Source organism: Ictalurus punctatus, chromosome 3 (genome assembly GCF_001660625.3).
Source record: "Ictalurus punctatus breed USDA103 chromosome 3, Coco_2.0, whole genome shotgun sequence".
Classification (NCBI taxonomy): Eukaryota; Metazoa; Chordata; class Actinopteri; order Siluriformes; family Ictaluridae; genus Ictalurus; species Ictalurus punctatus.
The window spans coordinates 3,167,450-3,186,439 of NC_030418.2; the positions used below are offsets into that span (position 1 = coordinate 3,167,450).

Genomic DNA, 18,990 nt, shown 5'->3' on the forward strand with positions numbered 1-18,990 from the left:
TTTCAGTCAATTGAACACCGACTTTAAGTGCAGGCTCGATCAGTGCTGTGTGCCAACTTTTTCTGATGACCATTATTTGTACTGCTTTGGAAGACAATACCGAGCACAATCGACCTGGAACATCTTTTGTGTTGCTGTATTTGAGAAGCGCAATCACAGCAGGCGACTCTCACGAAATAACCTCTCTTGTGATCGATGGGACAGTTTGCAGTGTCACATAAGCAGTACAGGCTGATTATTGACCCAGCTGGGTTTCTAGGAGGTCGTTTGTGTTAAGTCATTGTGTGTGGCGATTCATTATATTTAAACATATTTTACTCATTTAAACAGCTGCAGGGGAAATGATTTCAGTGTGAACTGTAAAAGTGGTATTTTATTATTTCTGGAAAGAATAGTTCCCAATTCAAGCACAGTAAGTTTCTTTTTATTAATGTGTTTGTGACATTAATGGCTGAAGTGTAATGGATTTATCCTGACCACTAACATATCTACGTTTCTGTACCGGTGTGAAAAAAGAGTTGTAAATACTAAAAACACCCAGAGTATACAAAGCTACTGTACCACAATACTGTGCAATAATACACTATATGGCCAAAGGTTTGTACTCATATGTCCTTGCTGAACATCTCGTTCCAGATTTAGTCCCCCTTTGCTCTTATAATATCCTCCACTCTTCTGTGAAAGCTTTTTTCGAAATAGATTTTCGATTGTGTCTGTGGGGAGGTTTGGTGAGGTCTGGGATGTGGTCGGCGTTCCAGTTCATCCCAAAGATGTTCAACAGGGTTGCGTTAAGGGCTCTGTGCAAAGAGCCTTGGCAAACTATGTCTTCATGGATCTCGCTTTGTGCCCAGGAGCACTACACACAAAGCAGATACAGCACACAAAGACATCCATTTCTATGCTTTCAACAGTGTGGGGTAGGACCACATATGGGTGTGATGGTGAGGTGTCCATAAACATTTGGCCATATAGTGTACGTCAGAGAGAGCAAAACATTCTAAACTTGTACTGTGAATATTAAATTGCCAAAGAGTAGAAAACGAATGCCCAGGCGGCGGCGGGGGGTGTGTGACTTGATCTGGACATGTAAAGTAAATATGAGCACACTCTTTGTTTTGTTTTTTGTTTTTTTTAAATGGTACTCTGCTTAATGTTCCTTTCAATCTGTTGTGCACTTTTGGGATACGAACTCCTTTCAGTGCACTGTGGGATTTATTCATTAACGCACTTGACATTCCTGATGAAAATTGTGTTAGTCTGGCCAGCTGCTAAAGCAAAGACAGACATGGTCAAACCAGTAGACCATCCTGGCCAGCTGGTAGTAATTTTTCCATTCTCCTTATTCATTTTCAGTAAATATTTGAGATGTTTGAATTGCCTTAGTGGTGTGTTATTTTCTTAAAACATTCCTCTCTACCAACTGGTGAAGATGGTCTACCAATTTGATACCACTAGGGATGCGGGTGTTTTGGCAGCCGGACCACGTTTCTTGGATTATTTCCTGTATTACATTTCCACAAAGACTTTAATTTTTCCAGTAATAAAAATATGGAAAGTATATAGTCAAAATGTATGAGATTCCAGTTACTCCTTTTATTTATTTATTTATTTATTTATTTAAAATATCATGTCAAAGATAAAGCCAGTTACATAGGAAAATAGTAGTTTTTTGTTATTGGGGGGAAACCCCCAAACTGTATATAAAATACATAAATTGGAGATAAATTATTTAATTATTAAATTATTACTTAATTATTAAGTGGATAACGGGGTGTGATTTTTTTCTCCTTCTTCTCATTACATATAAACCGTGTCATATTTATTATAAGATTGGATATTCTTTTTCTGTTAAGTCTTTTGTTTTATTTTATTAAATTTTTTAGTAAAAGAGTCACACTACACTTTGTAATCAGTCTCAATTTTCCATTCTAAGGTAATTAAATCAGACGCTCTGTACGCAGCAAGACGTTTTACATGACAGCCGCCATGTTTAATGCCTCATTTTTCTCAACAATGGATAATCCTGTCCGCTCGCCCCCCTTTATAACGTAAGTTCCTGTTCCGGGTTAGGTTGAGGCAAAATCCCGCCTTCCAAGCTATGATTGGCGGTTGCTTCATAATTTATCCAATCATAGGCTTCGTTTTTTTGAAGAACCAATCATCGTTCTATAGGTGGGGTTTCTTTAAATACAGGTAGGGAAAAAACGCGTCGACGGCGGCAACCATACTTTCGTTCGAGAAGCTGCAGGAATCTTTGCTTCTTCTCCGCGTCGAAAGTAATAGTGTTTAATTACAGACAGTCGTTCATATTTTAGGCTCCATGGACGCCAACCGGAACAACACCAACAAAGGAAAGAAACCTAACAACAACGGCACCAATCCCAACATGGAGAGTGAGAGTAAATATCTGCCCGAGCTGCTGGCGGAGAAGGACAGCCTGGATGCGTCGTTCACTCACGCCATGAAACTGCTAACTGCAGGTCGGAAATATAATGCTTATTTCACCCTTGTTTGCGCTTCATGTTTAGGTCTGTGTGCGTTAATTGAGTTCATCAGCGTTGTAAACCTGTTGAATTTGCTGCGCTGTTGCTAGGTAATGCTAGCAACGTGGGAGCGGCGTGCTAACGCTAGCAAGGCCGGCTAGTCAACAAAGCTTAGCTTAGCTTAGCTGAGCTTGAACAAAGAACTGTGGGGTAAATAACGCAACTCAAATGCCTTGAGACGTTTTATAAATAATAATAATTGATTATTTACTTATAATGTATAAATAAATCTTCCTTGTGTGGATTTATCCAAAAAACAATAGAGCTCCGCGGTAAATCTATTTTTTTAATCGTTTTCATGCACGCGCGCAGCCCTTAAAGGTGCAATAGCCGATTTTTTTTCCATTGTTTTATTTGTACAAATGAGACAGAATATCTAATATACGAATACACAATAATGGTATAAGCCATGATTTGAGGACAAAAGTATAACGCGGATGAGAAACCCAATTTGTAAAAGTGACTTCCGGCCCGGAAAGCTTGTTTGTGTAGCAGGGGGATGGACTTCCGGTTAAGTCGTTTTTTATATACACGCTACAGGCCAGATTAGATCCTTGGAGCAGTTCAAGGAGTTCATATTTCTAATCCTGATTAGAATCTTGAGGAAATGAAGGGAGGCATTAGTCGTACCTGGTGCACTTTTAAAAGGAAATGCACATAACATGACGGAGTACAAAATTTGCTTTTTGTGCATTAAGGTAATTTTTATTATTATATATTTATTTAATTTGTGTTATGCGAACAAGTTGCATGTGTGCATCAAATGACTTGAAAGGAAATACTGCATGTATTGTTGCATGAACAAGCCCTTATATGTTTGTGTGTGAAATGGTTGGTTTTGATTATTAAGATGGAAAGCATCAACATATAACGGAGGTGAATGTTAAGCCACATGTACTGCATGCTTGTTTTTATTAAAAGTGAATTCATGCACACTGATGAACCACAATATCACAAGCACCTGACCTGTCACAACAGCTTCCATGTAGCTTATATTCCTTAGTGTGAAAAATTAAATGTACGTTTTTGAAAATCCTCTTAAATCGATGCAGGGATCCTGGATACTTTTGGTGAGTTACAAGTTTTCAGCCACAGCACAGCCATGTTTGTGGGATTTGTTGACTGTAATGTGTACTTGGACGCTCTTCTTTCATTAAAAACCTGCTGACGCATCGATGGGGTGTTTTTGGACAGCTTTACGAATACACTTTTAAAAGCCAAAAACAACGCAGAGTGAGCTGGGCCTTATGACCGAGTCGTAGAGCAGCGTGCATGATGCTTTTGCACTGTGGTGTTTTACAGAGATCGAACGGATCCAGAAAGGCGAGCCAAAGAAAGACGGCGAGACGTACCTGGACCTGTTCACCGCCAAAAATGTGCGGGTGAAAGAACGAGTGCTTATTCCTGTCAAACAGTACCCCCGGGTGAGTGCATAGCAATAGATTATATACAGAGAGAGTATATAGAAGAACTAGGCTTTCTGGCGTTCTAGGTATTGTTTCTCTGGAGCAGAGCCTTAACCTTTGGCTGGCTTTCTTCTTGGTTTATAAGGCACTTCTTCTCATTTTGTCCTGCAGTTCAACTTTGTTGGGAAGATTCTCGGACCCCAGGGAAGCACCATCAAAAGACTGCAGGAGGAGACCGGAGCCAAGATTTCAGTCCTGGGCAAGGGCTCCATGAGGGACAAGAACAAGGTAATAAATCTCCTAATGTGTTTGTTTTTTTTTTTTTTTAAATCTTTCTAGTCCTGCTGGGTGAACTGGACGTATTGTGTTCAGTAGGAGTTCTTGATAACCAGGTGCGCAAGTCAGTAAAGCCCTGCCATGCTACTACCCGTGTGTTCTTGGCCAAACACCAATACCTGGGTAAAATGGCATTTCGTCCTGAGGATGCTAAGCTGCTCTTGGAAAACTGTTTGTGTGGAGAAGTTACACGCGTAAGGCTGGTGTGAGCCGACAGACAAGTGCACGATCCGGTTTCCTTCCTCGGGTATCAGCCCTGAACATCACGGGGACTGCAGATGGCAGACTCGGTCTTCAGATTATTGCCTTAATGTTTCATTTCAGCCACTAGGTGTCAGTGTTTAGATGCGCCATGTTGATTATAGATTCTTATGTAGTCTTATGTTTTTTAATAATACGAAGCCAGTAGTTTAATAGTCTGTTAGTCGTGCTTTTCATTTATTTCAATATTTATTTATTTTTTAGGAAGAAGAGCTGAGGAAAGGAGGGGAGCCCAAATACGCTCACCTGTCCATGGAGCTGCACGTGTACATCGAAGTGTTTGCGCCGATCCCTGAATGCTACCTGCGTATGGCTCACGCTATGGACGAGGTCAAGAAGTTCCTCGTGCCTGTAAGTTGTATTTTATAACGGTTTGTTCCGAAGGAGCTGGTTTTTAGATTCATCGGTTAAGCTGAACTGGTTAAGATTGAGTTTTCGGTTTCTAATCTACTAAATCAGTATGCATTGTAACAAACTCCGTGATCGCCTTGAACGATTCGTCTCCTTGCTTGATCGGTTAGAAGGGATCAGGTTGATGCCAGACTACTACACGGTTGTACTTGCTGTAAGCGCCCTTTCCGCTCCGTTTCAGGTGGACAACATGGACGAGATGCACCAGGATCCCTTCATGGACGTCGGGTATCTGAACGGTGCTCAGGACGCCCCCACTCGTGGCCGCGGAGGACCTGGCCGGGGCCGTGGCGGCCCACCACTTCCCATGCCCGGAGCCAGGTACAAGTTCTCTCTAATAGATCAAATTTAATTCTTAAGGACGATATGAAAGTATGTATTATTTTTCCTAACATCTTCGATAACGAAATCATGCCCTGCGATCAGAACGGTAAGCTAACTCTGATTATTTTTCCCAACAGGGGTCGTGGCATGCTCCCACGTGGTGGCGCCCCTCGTGGCGGTGCCCCCAGAGGAGGCCCAGGAAGAGGTGGAGCAGGTAGGGGAGCACCCGTAGGCCGGGGCGGACATCCTTCTTCCTCCTCTAACCGAGGAGGTGCTGCGGGACGGTCCCGACCCCCCACTGCCTCTCAGAGGATGGCAACTGCACCCTCGCTATCTCATCAGCAGCATCAAGGCCAAGAGTCGTACGAGGAATACGTGAGTAATACGGTTTCATGACCCGCAACAAACATGCACGTTTTCTGCTACCCTTGGTTTTAAAAATCAATGCTCAGCGTTCAAATATAACTAACTTATGTATAAACGGTCTGTTTTATTTATTTTCCACCCTGTTGGTTAGTAGGCACGGTACCCAGTGTTCATGCTATGTTTAAACTATCCCTCGTTAAACAGTACCTCGTTTTCCCTTTAGTCGTATGACGAGACCTACGCTGAAACTCCATATGAAGGTTATGAAAACTATTACAACCAGTCAGCACCACAGGGGTAGGTACCCAGCACCTTATTTTATGTACTTTATGGGTGTTTAGCAGGAACGATGAAACGAATCTTGTTTTTGTTTGTCGCCGTAATAGCAATTGTTTTTTGTTTTTTTTTCCTCCATACAGAGAAACCGAGTACTATGACTACGGTCATGGTGAGGCTCAGGAAAACTACGAGTCATACGGTAAGACAACTGTATACACGTTATACTGCTTATTAACATCCATCCATCCATCCACCCATGTCAGGAAGGACATGATCGGGTGTTCTAGAAAAAAAAGCGACAGTGTGGGAAGGCTTTTAAGTTGTTTATTTTCCTGTAAACATCACGCAGTGAAGTGTTGCACTACAGTTCGTCAGCACATTTTATGTTGCTTTTGTTATTTTGTGGACCAAACATTCAATTTCAAATTCTTAACACGGCTGTAAATGAGGTGTAGGTGAAAAATGCAGATCTAAAGAGACAGCTTTCAGTCAGATTGTTAGTGCTGATGACTGGAGAAATAAGATTTCCCCTCAGATATAAACTTCCCATAAACGTCTAGATGAATCCCCCCCCCCCCCCCCCCCCCCCCCCCCCCCCCCCCCCCCCATTTGTGTGAACCTTTTTGCATTATCCTTTATTTTTAAGAAATCTCAACAATTGATAGATCTCAGTGTTTGGGACCCCAAGAAATTCACCCTCCCACTTTTTTTTTTCTTTCTTTTTGTTCTTCTTCCCCTGTAGCTGAGGACGATTGGGAAGGTGCTGCATGGGGTAGCGGCGGAGGCAAAGCTCCTGCTGCCCGGCAGAATAAAGGAAACTATCGCGAACACCCGTACGGAAGATTCTGAGACGTGTCGCTCGCTCTGGTTGCCTGGGCAACTGCCTCCAATTGTAACTCCTTTTAACAGCTCAAAGTAATTTTTAGATATTTTGTCCTTTTTTTTTATTATTATTTTGTTTTATTCTTTATGTTCACCTCCTTTTTAATGTTCTGGTAAAAAAACAACAACCTTTTGTAGTTAGATTAAGGAATATATATATGCTCACTTAGGACTTTCATTTTAGCGCTTCCTCTTTGCATTGTTGGCTTGTGCAGTATGCTTGCTGATATATTTTTCTTTTTTTTTCTTCTTTGGAATATGTAGTTATTGTGGGTAAAACGTAGAAGCCTGAATTCTGACTACAAATAGTTGACTTTTGCGCATAAAAAAAAAAAAAAAAAAAAGACTGAGTATTACGATCCTTAAAAAGAAAAGAAACAATCTCGCAGAAAGGCTTCAAATTGAAAAAGAAAGAAGTGTTTAAAAGGCGCTGTTCAAACCCAACACTAAACACCAACGTTAAACTGACAGGAATAGAAATGTGAGCTGTTTGGACGAGTTTAACAGAATCCTGAATTTTCTCTGGAGAAACAATATGTTCGATTTCCGGCGCAGTATATTTGTTCAAAAAAGAAAAAATAATAAATCAAATTCCGTTGGTTATGAACTTTCTCCTTTTTTTTTATGTAATGGAAACATGTGGCCAATTTAAAATTGTATATAAGTTACCTATGGTTAATCTTTTTTTATTATTATTTTTTTATTTTTGCTGTCTATAGTTTTGCATTTCACAAAAAATTAAATCCTTGTGTTCGTTGCCTAAATAGGGAACTAAACCTGTCTTTCTGTAGTATGTCAGTCAATAAAGCGCAGTCTTGTTTTCCAGCTAACAAATCCTGGTATTTTTGCTTTTCTTCTAGCTGTCAGTACATAAATGCCATTCACTAACTAGTTTTCTTTTATGTCACGAAAAACTTGCATGCAGATATAATACAACATGTACTCCGTTTGTTCAGTGGATGTCAAAAAATATTGTGTATAAACCGTTGCTAATTAGATTCAATTAATTTTTTTTTTAAATTAAGTTGCTGTTAAATTATTTTATTCTTCTTCATAGACTGTCCTGTTTGTATCACAGTGAACTTAAAACCATAAAAAAAAAAAGAACTAACATACGAAAGACCACCCCCCCCCCCTCTCCCCAATATTTTGTGTACTGAAGTGAAGTGTGTTACTTTAATTTTTCAACTCAATGATTTATACACAATACAGCAAAACGGGGGACTTCCTTGGAAGCTGCACCAGCGTTCCCTGGGAAGTGCTGATGTTTAGTAAAACGTACCGCTCACTCCATCTTTTTCTTTTATCGAAAAGGATCGTGAGGTGAGTCCTGCCAAGTAAAATAAATACCTTTTTGTCTTAAAGAAGGTAACGTATGATCAAAAATTACACTGACGAACAAGTCACCAAAACAAAATGTAGACTTTGGCTCATTTGGGCTTGGACAACAAAATGTATACGGTGTTATTTAAGGAAGAGAGAGGAAAAAAAAAAAAAAGTCCCCCCCCCTCCCCATCATCTTGTGGCCAACGTGATACTCGGATAAATGTTGTGTAGTGTGAAGAAGATTGCAAACTTGCAGGCTTACTCGACTTTCGTTGGGCTGAAAAAATAAAGAACAAAAATCGGGAAGGAGGCGCTACAAAAAAGGTGGCTTAGGAAGCGCTACAAAAAAAGGTAACATCTGACCTAAATGTCTTTTTATTCAACACCACTGTTTGAGATTTTTTCATTTAATTTTTGCTTTTAAAAAAATATAAGGAACACATTCAAAATCTAGATCAAAGTTAATACATGCAACTCTTGCTCTAAAACCTTTTTTCCTTTCCTTTTTTTTTTTTTAAATAGATTTCATTTAAAAGTAAAAAAAAAAAAAAAAAGTTACCACTAAATGATGTAAATTTATGTATAATAAAAATACTAATTAGCATATTTCACTCTAAAAATAGATCAAATAAGTCATTTAAATAAGCACGAGTTGCATTGCTTGGTTTAAAGTCGTAGATCTGAGTTCAGCGTTAAGTAGAAAGTTTATTAATTATTTTCCCTCTCTGTTCTCCGCCGTCTCACAGATGCTGGTCTTGGATCTGCTGACTGGATGAAAGTGAAACCACTTAAAAGTAGGTTTTCCCCCCTTTTTTTTCCCCCCTCTTTTCTTTCTATTCCCTGCTTTCCCTGAAGAAAGTTTCACTTTTTTCTTTTTTTCTGTTCATTCCTTCAGGACCCTAATTTATGCTCCAGGAACCCACAAACCACACCTTCAACAAAAAGCCTTTTGTTTGGCTTAGGAGACTAGACCGGCGTACCCGCTGAACTGTTCACTTTAACACCCAGCACACGTGCTATCCAGACCACCTGGAAATTATGGACCAAATATGTTTATTCTGAAGGATTTTCTGTAAGAATGAAAGTTATTGAAAGCTTTTTTTTTTTTTAATTATTTTTTTAAAAGGTGGAACGTTACAGTTTCTTTTAAACAGGTGTGCAGTTTTATATGCTTCATTTTTAGTGTAGCCTTCTGGCTTCTTTTGTATGCAGCTGTATTTTATAAATACGTGAGTTGTGTTCTTTTTTATAAAGGTGTTTTGTACTGTTGGCAAATTAAATATATTTTCTATAGTGGAAAATGTTGTCATGTCTGGTTTGTATGTCAGGCAATCAACAAATGTTTCTTACAGACGGCGATGCAGTTTTCTATCGTATCGCGAGTCATCTTCATGCTTGTAATCTGCTGAATTCCCAACATCCTCCTCCTCTTTGCAAATAGCGTTGGGACACGAGACTCCATAATCAGTCACCACAGTCATCATGCCTGTATTGGATGAGTGTAATTTACCGGCATACCAGATGCCTCTTGGTGTCATGCTTTCAGTTACCACGTTATCCAACAGGATGGGAGAAAGTATCTGTGTATGCAGGGAGAGTACGTTGTTGCGTCAAGACTTGCTTCCTGTAAGAGTGGTCTGTTGTAAATTCAAGAAGCGCTGGGTCTTGTGGCTGTGCCCTGTAGTTTTCCATTCATCCTCGTAAGAGTCCAAATATAGAGTGCTATACAACGTTTTATATATATATATATATATATATATATATATATATATATATATATATATATATATATATATATATATATATATATATATATATATATATATATATATATATATAAAAATTTTCCCCCATGAGAGGCACAGAAGGTCTCTGCTACTACTTCCCATGGTTTATTTTTCTACAGTCAAACATAAGTACTCCCCCTGTCCGCTAAGTACTTACAAAGCAAACATTTGAAACCACTTTGAAACAGTGCTTATAAAAAAAAAAATTCACTTTGTCCAATCCATTTTTTTCAACAGAAATTTCAATAGACGCATTGATATTATTCTGTGGAAAAAGTACGTACACGCTTTGCCTCAGAAGTTAGTATTGTCCCCTGTCTGAGGTGCTTCTACTGAAAAGCTGTTTGGTCTGATTTGGCCAAACAACTCGTATCTCTGATTCATCTCTCCAGAGCACATTATTGTAAAAGTTCTGGTCTTTGCGTGATATTCATTGGAAAGTGAAATTTTGCAAAGGCGTTTTCCCGGCCTGCCTCTTGTGCAGGTCAAATCTGTGCAGTCTGTTTCAGATTGTAGTAACGCGCACTTTGATTGCAGCAGCTTGGGACCGATCTTTGGCCGGATTTGCTGGGGCAGCCTGTCCTTGTCGAAGTGAGAGTCTTTTGAACTCTGTGCCAGTTGTTTTTCCTTACAGTGGAATGGTGCATTTCTTTCTAAGGAGGTCTTTTTAATTCCCTTGCCACACTCATAGGCCTCCACAAGCTTTGTGTCTGAAGGCCTTGCAGAGCTCTAGATCTTGGCATGATTACACCACACAGCTTTATAGCACAGTTAACACCAGGACACTAGATATGAGAGGGGTATAAATAAGACCGCTTCCGTCTGCACTCCCTGACCTGTACCAGTTCTAATCATAGGCACCCGGTCATCAACACCTCATTCTTACCCATTTTGCAGTAAGAGTCATTATAAAAGTCATCTGAAGTACATTTTACATGCATAAGATACCAAACTAGCTTAGTTTTTATTTTTATTACAGTTTAATTGACTAGCACTAAGCATGATTGATTGTGCGCTAAGCTTGTTGGCTAGCGTATCAGATATGCAGATATCGTTTATGGATGTTTTCTCTGTCAGCTAGACGTTATGCAGACGATATTTGTCTTAATCTGTAGTTTTGCTTCCTAGCCAATGTTGGCTTCCAAAAAAAATAAGAGTATGCTAATGTTAAACGAGGGGGGAAAGAAGTCGGACATTCTTGTAATAAAGTCGACAGATTGGTGAGTATTTCTGGTGAGAAAAATGTTAAACATGCAGTTAAATTTGTACATAAATGAACATTTAAGATGGCTAATTCTGGGTCGTCTGCTACACGACCATAAACGTTACTTCTAGCTGATTCAGAACGACTTGGGGTTTTCTCTCGGGATTGTTAGCTGGCGTTAGGACCAAGTTAGTTCTAATACTGCATTCCATATTCGTCTCTCGTCCTTTCGGAGGTCCTTTCAGGTCCCTGCGTAACGGTCTCGTTAAAGTTTTACACCAAGACCTCAGACACATGTTTGTAGTCACTCCTGCGTCAGAGATCGCCGTGATTTCGAATGATTTGACCTGTTTAATTGTTAACAGACGAGTCTAGGTTGAGAGTCAGCAGTATGTCACCCTTCCCAAAAACCCCTACACTTTTGTCATTTCAAATAAAAGTGCACGGCGTATAGACCGCGTGGTTCTAAATTCTCCGTCGAGTTGACGCCTCACTCGGACATACGTGAAAAAGTAGCTGTGCAATAGCGTGACGGGTTAATGTGCGTCTAACTGAAGGCTGATGGGGAAATTCTTTTGTGCTGCTCAAAAAAACAACCGGTTGTTCAGGCTACACGCACAGGTGTACCCACCCAGTCGTGTTTGCATCCCAGGAATATGAGGTACTGATTAACATATCAGATTGGGTGAATATCCTCAAACAACGTTGCTGGACTAGCTTCGCTAGTCGCCAGGATTAGACCCAGAATAGCAAGCTTGTTATTTAATCGCCTATCTGATTTTTGATTGTTTTTGTTTACAAAGAATATCACAACTGACACCGCTCTCCCCTAAACAACTCTGCATGCCTGAGGTTCGAGCTATGTAACGTTCTCGGTTACGGTAGAGCCATGATAAACAATCATTTCCTTCTCTCTCTCTCTCCAGTCTCAATGCAAAGCGTAGCACTTACAACAAGGACTCCATTCATAAAAGTTGAAGGAATGTCTCCAATAAAGTAATTAAAACAAGCAGGCGTGGATTGGGAACAAGACTTGACCTTTGATTTCTGGCCCAGAGCGGACCGCAGCACGCGACATCATAACACACTGGCACATTGGTGGTTAGGCCAGTTTTCAACACAATACAGAAACATAAATACTACTTAACCATGTTTATCTGAAGTAGCACTGAACAGATCTCAAGTCCTGTGTGTAAAATTGTCACATAGAAACAGAACTACGTGACGGAATATAAAAACAACGTTGACGGCATAGATGGCGCTAGTCAGGGGGTCGCTATCATCTGGGTGCAGTGTAGGAGAGCTGCACCACTTTACACCGCATCACTACATCTCTTCAGGCAGGACTGAAACGTCCAGCACTAACAGGAATCCACACTGGAATGCACACAGGCATTGTGTGATGTTAAACTCCCCTATGATCATATCTGCTGAGTTCAGGGTTTCTTTTGGGAGCAGGTGAGCAGGGCTTGAGGAGGGATTTGGAGGAGGAGATGTATTCATATGATAGTGTGTGAAAGAGCGTGTCTGTGTGTATAAGAGAGGAGATGAGGAATGAGCATGCGGGAACAGGCCATAGTCCCCCCCCCCCCCCCCCCCCCATTTTGTTCATGGACTTGTTATTCCATCTCTGCTCCTCAAACATCTGGGAAACATGTTCAGTTTATGGCCCAGTTGTTGAATTTTTTTATTTGATTTTATGTTAGTACAACTTGTTAAGAATTCTCTGGAAGTAAAAGCAGAAATTCTCTGGAAGTAAAAGCAGATGAATGTTTTGAAACGATTCTTTTTTTTGCTGAGAATACAGAAGAATAGCATTAGAACACGTCCGTTAATATTCTCCCGTCCTTCATGTCCGAGCTGTGCGGGCATGAGATAAAGCACACCTGTTGCTTTCCTCTGTATTCCACTGTGCTGCGATCCAGAGCTGTGAAAGGCATGAGTGCACTTTCGTTTCAATAGGAGGGGCCACAAAGGGGTAGGAAGGAGTATTTAGAGAGAGGATTCTTCGTAAGACTGGTCCATTTCTCTGGAAGTTTTCAGAGTGGAGTAGAAACAGCAATGCATGCAGTACGACATCACAGAGGCAAAATCCGTAAGGATGCATTATTGCACAGCACCTTCCTCATCATCATCATCATTATCCTGTGTTCATATGCAGGTTGGTAACAGTTCACTTATCATTTCTATTTCTGTTGGGAGAGGCTCTTTTGGCTGGGTCTGGAATTTGACACTGAGCACAAGGGAAAGGCCATCACAGTTCAGATTGGCAGAACACTGCGTCTCTGTTGTCTTCTTAGAGAGTAGTGACTATTATGTAATATCTATCTCTTTTGGAAACATTCCAGAAGGGAAGAAACAAGCCAGTTTAACACATTGCCTTTGCCTTGAGGAAAACTTTCCACATGTTTGATTTATAAGGAGATAAAATGATCATGGGTAATATATTTCAGTGCATAAATGCGTAGTGCTGTAACAAAACTAGGGACGTCCATTTAACAGTGGACATTGTCTGCAAGCAGCTTTACAGAAACAGATAAGCACAGGATGTTTTAAGCTTGAGAGGAAGCAGACTCAGAAGGGAACCCATCCTCGTCTGGATAACAATGGGGAGAGTGAAAGCAAAAGAAAGGTCATTATGGTTTTTATAGGAAGTCTTTGCTGAACTAGTCCACTGGTTTAATAAAGGAGCGTAAAACTGCATGTGGTAATCGCAGTCCCAAGGACATCGCTGCAACCGTAGTCCCAGCAACCACAGGGAGAACCTCCATGTGGAACTGAGGTCCAAAACCATCTCAATATACTTCAAGTGGTACCGTCCTCAGCGATCTCTAGGGTTTAGCCTGTAGTTGATGAGAGCTCCATATAGAGGTAGGGTTCTGGTCCGGATAGGTCCGGAGTGCTGAAAGTGTCAGGATTGCTGGCTTCTCCATAAAATAAAATCCTTAAAAATGGTCTATCTCGACAGGAGAGAGGGAGAGGGAGGTGAACAGACTGAGAGTTTATTATGCTTACGGTCCCGTAGCGGTTAAGACCGTGTATTTTGCGTAAAAGAAAGTCTATTCATGGTAAGCTTGGGTAAACAAATATGTTTTCAGCCCGGACCTTAACACTGAGACTGTGTCCGAGTCCCGAACACTCAGTGGAAGGCTGTTCCATACGTCACTTTGGATAAAAGCGTCTGCCACACGAATAAACGTAATGTAAATGTAACTGTAGGGCGTTGTAAGAGAAAACATTACCCCCTGCTGTAGCCTTCACTAAAAGCTCCTTCATAACACGCACAGATGTTTATAATCGCATCATTTTGCAGTCGAAATGTTTGAAAAGCAAAGCCATGCTTTTTTTCCTTTCTTCTTTAGAACATGATACAAACTTGTACTAGCTCTTACAGTCTGAAAACTGTCCCGATATCTCAATTCGCCATATTTAAAAAAATAAAATAAAATAATAATAACTCCCTTCTCACAAATATTTCAGATAGGATTATTTACATAATATAAAGTAAAACATGCGGGGAAATATTGGCATCGTTTCCTCCTAGTTAATGTTTCATTATTCCATTACATTTACAGATGTAACCGGCAGACGCACTTATCCAGAGAAACATCCATACATCTCATTTTTTTTTATACAGCTGAGCAGTTGAGGGTTAAGGGCCTTGCTCAAGGGCCCAGCCGTGGCAGCTTGTTGGTGCTGGGATTGGTAGTCCAATACCGTTGAATAACCTCATCGAAAGTGCACAGATTGGTTTACTTTGAATGTTAGCCCTTGTTGTTATTGTGTTTCCTACACCCTGTTGGAGTTGGAAAGTGTTGTGTTGTAGTGTTGTACAGGCTTCATGTTATAAATGCTCATGTTAACCGACCTAGGTTAAGTTTCCTATCGAGTCATTTGGATTCGCAGCTTGCAGTTTGTAAATGAAACTGGGAATTGGAAAAAGCTGAACAGAATACCTCGATGTGAGAAGAGAAACATTATTATACTAACAAATGGTACATTACAGTAGTTTACAGACAACTGAATTGCAAAACTTAAATTAATTAAATAAATCAATAAATAAAAGAAGGGTAACTTGACATTGACACCTGGTGTGGATAAGTAACATTATAATAGATAATAATGATGAGTCTTTATTGATCACACGTACATGTGCACAGGTTCTTTTCTTCGCATGTCAGGAACCTGGGGTCACACACACACACACGATGTAAGAGTATTAGGTGAAATTGGAAAATAACCATGAGAGAGTGTGTAAGGGGTCGTTGGAGTTATCAGTCATCGAATATAAAAGAACTTTACGAGTTTTAAAGAGCTGTAAAAGATTGTTTCTAAGAGTTTTAAAGACCATACCAATACATTTATCCGAAGATATTTCACCGGCAGTATCGTAGAGGGCTTGTCTCCATCTAGTTCTACATTTAGTATGGAATGCTTTATACAATTTGTTTTGGTTTCCCCGTCCGAGTTTGGCTCAAAATTCCCTTTTTCCTGTAATCCACGACACACTTTTTTTTTTTGTTCCGTGTAAAAGTAATAAACACTTTTAAAATAAACACATAATTACTTCTGCTAGTTAGTGCACTTTGAAGCATTTTCTTTTCCTGGTGCTAAAACTGAATACAGCATTCACGCTCAGTGTAGGCCGGCTAGGCTACGGGTCCACTGACCAGGATCAAGTGGCTATGAAAGATGAATGAACGAATGAAGTATAACTACTGGGCTGGTGCTATGAGCTTGAAGAATTTTGCAGGGCTTCAGTTCTGAAGGATATGGGTCTTTACCAGGTTCTTCTCCAGTTGGTTGAGTAAAGCAGGCTGAAAAATATCAAAGATCTTGAGTGTGCTTCACTCTGCACAGTGATGCAACTGTTGCCGTTATCAGCCCCAGCCTCGCTTCTTCATAACATTCTGTATATCTTTATTATTATTTTTTTACTAGCAATACTCCAATTGTTCAGTGTTCAGTGTAAGTTCTTTAATATAATCATGTATCTTCTCAGACGCCTTCAGTGTGATGGTACCAGCAAGGCGCTTGACAGCAGCCCGAGGACACTCTGTGGTTCTGGGCTGTAATTTCTCACCTGATTTTGGAGCAAACCCAAACCTTTCCAGCTTGGTGCTGACATGGCAGAGGCAGGAGGATAGCCATGTGGTCCATAGCTTCTATTACGAGCGAGATCAACTGGAGACGCAAAGCTCTGCGTACCGGAACCGTACGGCGCTGTTCGTGACCGAGTTGAGCAAAGGAAACGCATCCGTAAGGATCGAGAAGGTCGGAATTAACGATGCAGGGCGCTACCTCTGCACCGTGAGCACGAATCTGGGAACGGACAAAGCAGAGTTACAGCTGGACTACGGAGGTAAAGGAGGGTTTTTCGTTTGATTCTGAGCCTGTACCGTCGCAATTATCCTATTCCAAGTCCGATTATTGCTCAGGGCATCTTTCGCTTCTCATTATTTTCATTCCTATGACTATTATTTTAGGTGGTCTGGGGAAAATCCTTCATGCGGTCATAGATTGACATGTTCTACCATATGTCGTTCTGAAAACGACGGGTTGTTTCGCATGTATGTCAACCAGAAGGCCTCACGTCTGAAGGGATTTGAAAAGCTAACGTGGGAACGGTCTCACCGAAACTAGACAGTTGAAGATTGGAAAAATGGCCAGGTGCCATCTCTCCCATCTTCAACTTTGCAGTTTTGTTGAGTTTGTGCCTAATGTAGACTCACATTCCTGTTCGTGACTGATAGAAGCGTAACACAGGGTCGCTTTGTGTTTCTGCCCACTTGAAGGTTTAGTCAACCTACCAAAATACTGGCTAATTATAAGCTTGCACAAATGAGCGGTTTTCCAGAATTCCTCAGCACTTACTACTCGTGCGAATTCTTCTTGCAGCTTTCTACACAGAGCCGAGGTTAACCATCAGCGTGAATTCCTCGGGTGCGTTGGTCCAGTACGAGACGGAAGGATACCCCGCCCCAGTGGTGATGTGGAAAGGAGAAGATGGCGAGAACCTCACCGATCACATTCAGACGTCCGTGCAATCCAATGAAGAGACGGGACTTTGTTACGTCAAAAGCAGTTACACGGCACCGAACACTCCTCTCAGCTTAACCTTTATTCTCGAAAACCATCTGCTGCATCAGTACCTGCAGAGGCCCGTCAGCTACACTGGTAAGGACTTTACATTTCACGCCGAGATGTCACGACGTGGATATGCATCACAGCGGTCTTTTTTGGAGTTTCTATCAATATAAACGTCCAATGTCCAATTTGAAAATGCCCGAATTTACCCAAATATATCTTGTTTGTTGTGCACACGAAAGCAATTTCCATGCCTGGCGACTCTTCTCATAGCAGGTGGGTGTTTATCAAAATGCAGACCTCAAGGTCACTTTATACAGACTATGAGTACTTCTTTGTTCTGTATTTACAAAGAACTGCTATTGTTGGTAGCATTATGATTCCTCGAGATGGTGTAACAGTAACTGACATTGAATCGAGATCGTCTGATCCTCATGACCCTCTGATCTTTCCACCCCCTTTCTATTCAGCTCTTTCACAGACACTTTCACATGCCCTCAGTGATCTGCCAAGCCACTGGCCACATAGGGATGTCCAGTGTATTTATCCGATTAGTAATACCCTGATGGAAACTCACAGTAAAAGCCAACCAATGACCTCAGCGATGAAAGTCATACATTTTAACCACAATGGGCTGACCTCACATGGGCTGGTCTGTTTTTAAAGGGGATATCCTGAATACCGACAGATGCCCTACAACATAATTTCACCCGGTCCTCATTGAGGATTTGACCTGTGGTGTAACTTGTTGCACCTGCTCCGTGTCTGTATTGATGGCTCACTGTGATGACCATGATTTCTGTCTATGTTAACGTGGGCCTTTAAAAACCAGGGTCCGACCTGACTCTATGAAACACACAGGATCGGGGCCACCCGCACGGGCCCTCGCATCAACACCCGTATTTTGGACTTTTCCCTTTGGAAGGGTGTCAGTTAATATCAAAATCAAACACACCCACACAACTGTGAATCCTTCAGTGGCTCATATGCTGTTTTTATTTGGGTGTGTGTGTGGGGGGGGATAACGTGATAAGGAGAACTGACGTGGTTTGCTTCTATTTTAAGGCCGTGTAGATTTTAGCCTGTTAGACATTTGATCCTAATAAGGATTTAATAGGCTTTTATTTAGTTTTAATTTCCACTCTTTTCTTCCAGGTGGACAGAACTCCTGCTTTAACCAAGTTATTGTGCCCGTGGTCGTTTCTTTTCTCTTCCTCGTGACTGCAGCGATGTTGATTGGCTATATGATCGCGAGAAGAGATAAACTGAAAGACTGTTTCTTTAAAAAAGGCTGAGGCAAGTATCACCCCCAAAGGTTAAGTGTAAATATAGTAACGTCGATAAATACCATAGCGTAATGTTTTCAGAGAACACGTCCAGCAGTCTGGGTTTGTTGAAGGCACATTTTCAGGTTGACGGAATGGAGCTGGCGAAAATGTTTGATTATCGCTGATCATTTTGCTTTCTTTTATTTAATTAGTATCAAAAGTGTACATAGCTTTAATGCTGTTTTTGTGTTCTTTCTTTTGTGCGTAGTTTGTAGCGTTTGATTGAAGAACAAGTTTTTTGAATTTTGATAAAACACCACCCAGGTACCATGGCCTCAACAAACTGAGGGGAGAAAGAAAAGAAAAGAAAAAAAGTTTAGAACTTTTTGCCGTATAAATGATCTGAGTGTACCTTCACGCACATCAGTGCCCGAGCTCCGCGTAGCTCTCTAGCACAAGATTCATAACTTCCTACCCGAGCCAACTTTCCGAGAATCCTTGGCTGTTCAC

At 40.9% G+C, this 18,990-nt stretch overlaps 2 protein-coding genes across 4 annotated transcripts; both read left to right on the forward strand.

Moving 5' to 3' along the window:
* Positions 1 to 2,193: 2,193 nt before the first annotated feature.
* Positions 2,194 to 9,435, forward strand: khdrbs1a (KH domain containing, RNA binding, signal transduction associated 1a). Of its 3 annotated transcripts, none has more exons than XR_001812214.3 (11): positions 2,194 to 2,480; positions 3,846 to 3,967; positions 4,121 to 4,237; positions 4,751 to 4,897; positions 5,139 to 5,278; positions 5,419 to 5,656; positions 5,871 to 5,944; positions 6,067 to 6,125; positions 6,669 to 6,841; positions 8,881 to 8,928; positions 9,030 to 9,435. XR_001812214.3 is itself a non-coding variant. In XM_017464625.3 (9 exons), exons 1-9 carry the CDS (start codon positions 2,321 to 2,323, stop codon positions 6,773 to 6,775), a joined length of 1,164 nt encoding a protein of 387 aa, XP_017320114.1. In that variant the 5' UTR covers positions 2,194 to 2,320; the 3' UTR covers positions 6,776 to 7,642. The 3 variants fall into 3 exon arrangements, 1 of the variants encoding a protein (XP_017320114.1); XR_001812215.3 differs by having other exon boundaries at positions 6,669 to 6,818; XM_017464625.3 differs by lacking the exons at positions 8,881 to 8,928; positions 9,030 to 9,435 and having other exon boundaries at positions 6,669 to 7,642.
* A 3,541-nt stretch (positions 9,436 to 12,976) lies between these two features.
* Positions 12,977 to 18,828, forward strand: LOC108263437 (CD276 antigen). Its single transcript, XM_017464207.3, has 4 exons — positions 12,977 to 13,286; positions 16,128 to 16,487; positions 17,024 to 17,302; positions 18,368 to 18,828. The coding sequence occupies exons 1-4, from the start codon at positions 13,187 to 13,189 to the stop codon at positions 18,505 to 18,507; spliced, it is 879 nt and encodes a 292-aa protein (XP_017319696.1). The 5' UTR covers positions 12,977 to 13,186; the 3' UTR covers positions 18,508 to 18,828.
* Positions 18,829 to 18,990: the final 162 nt, after the last annotated feature.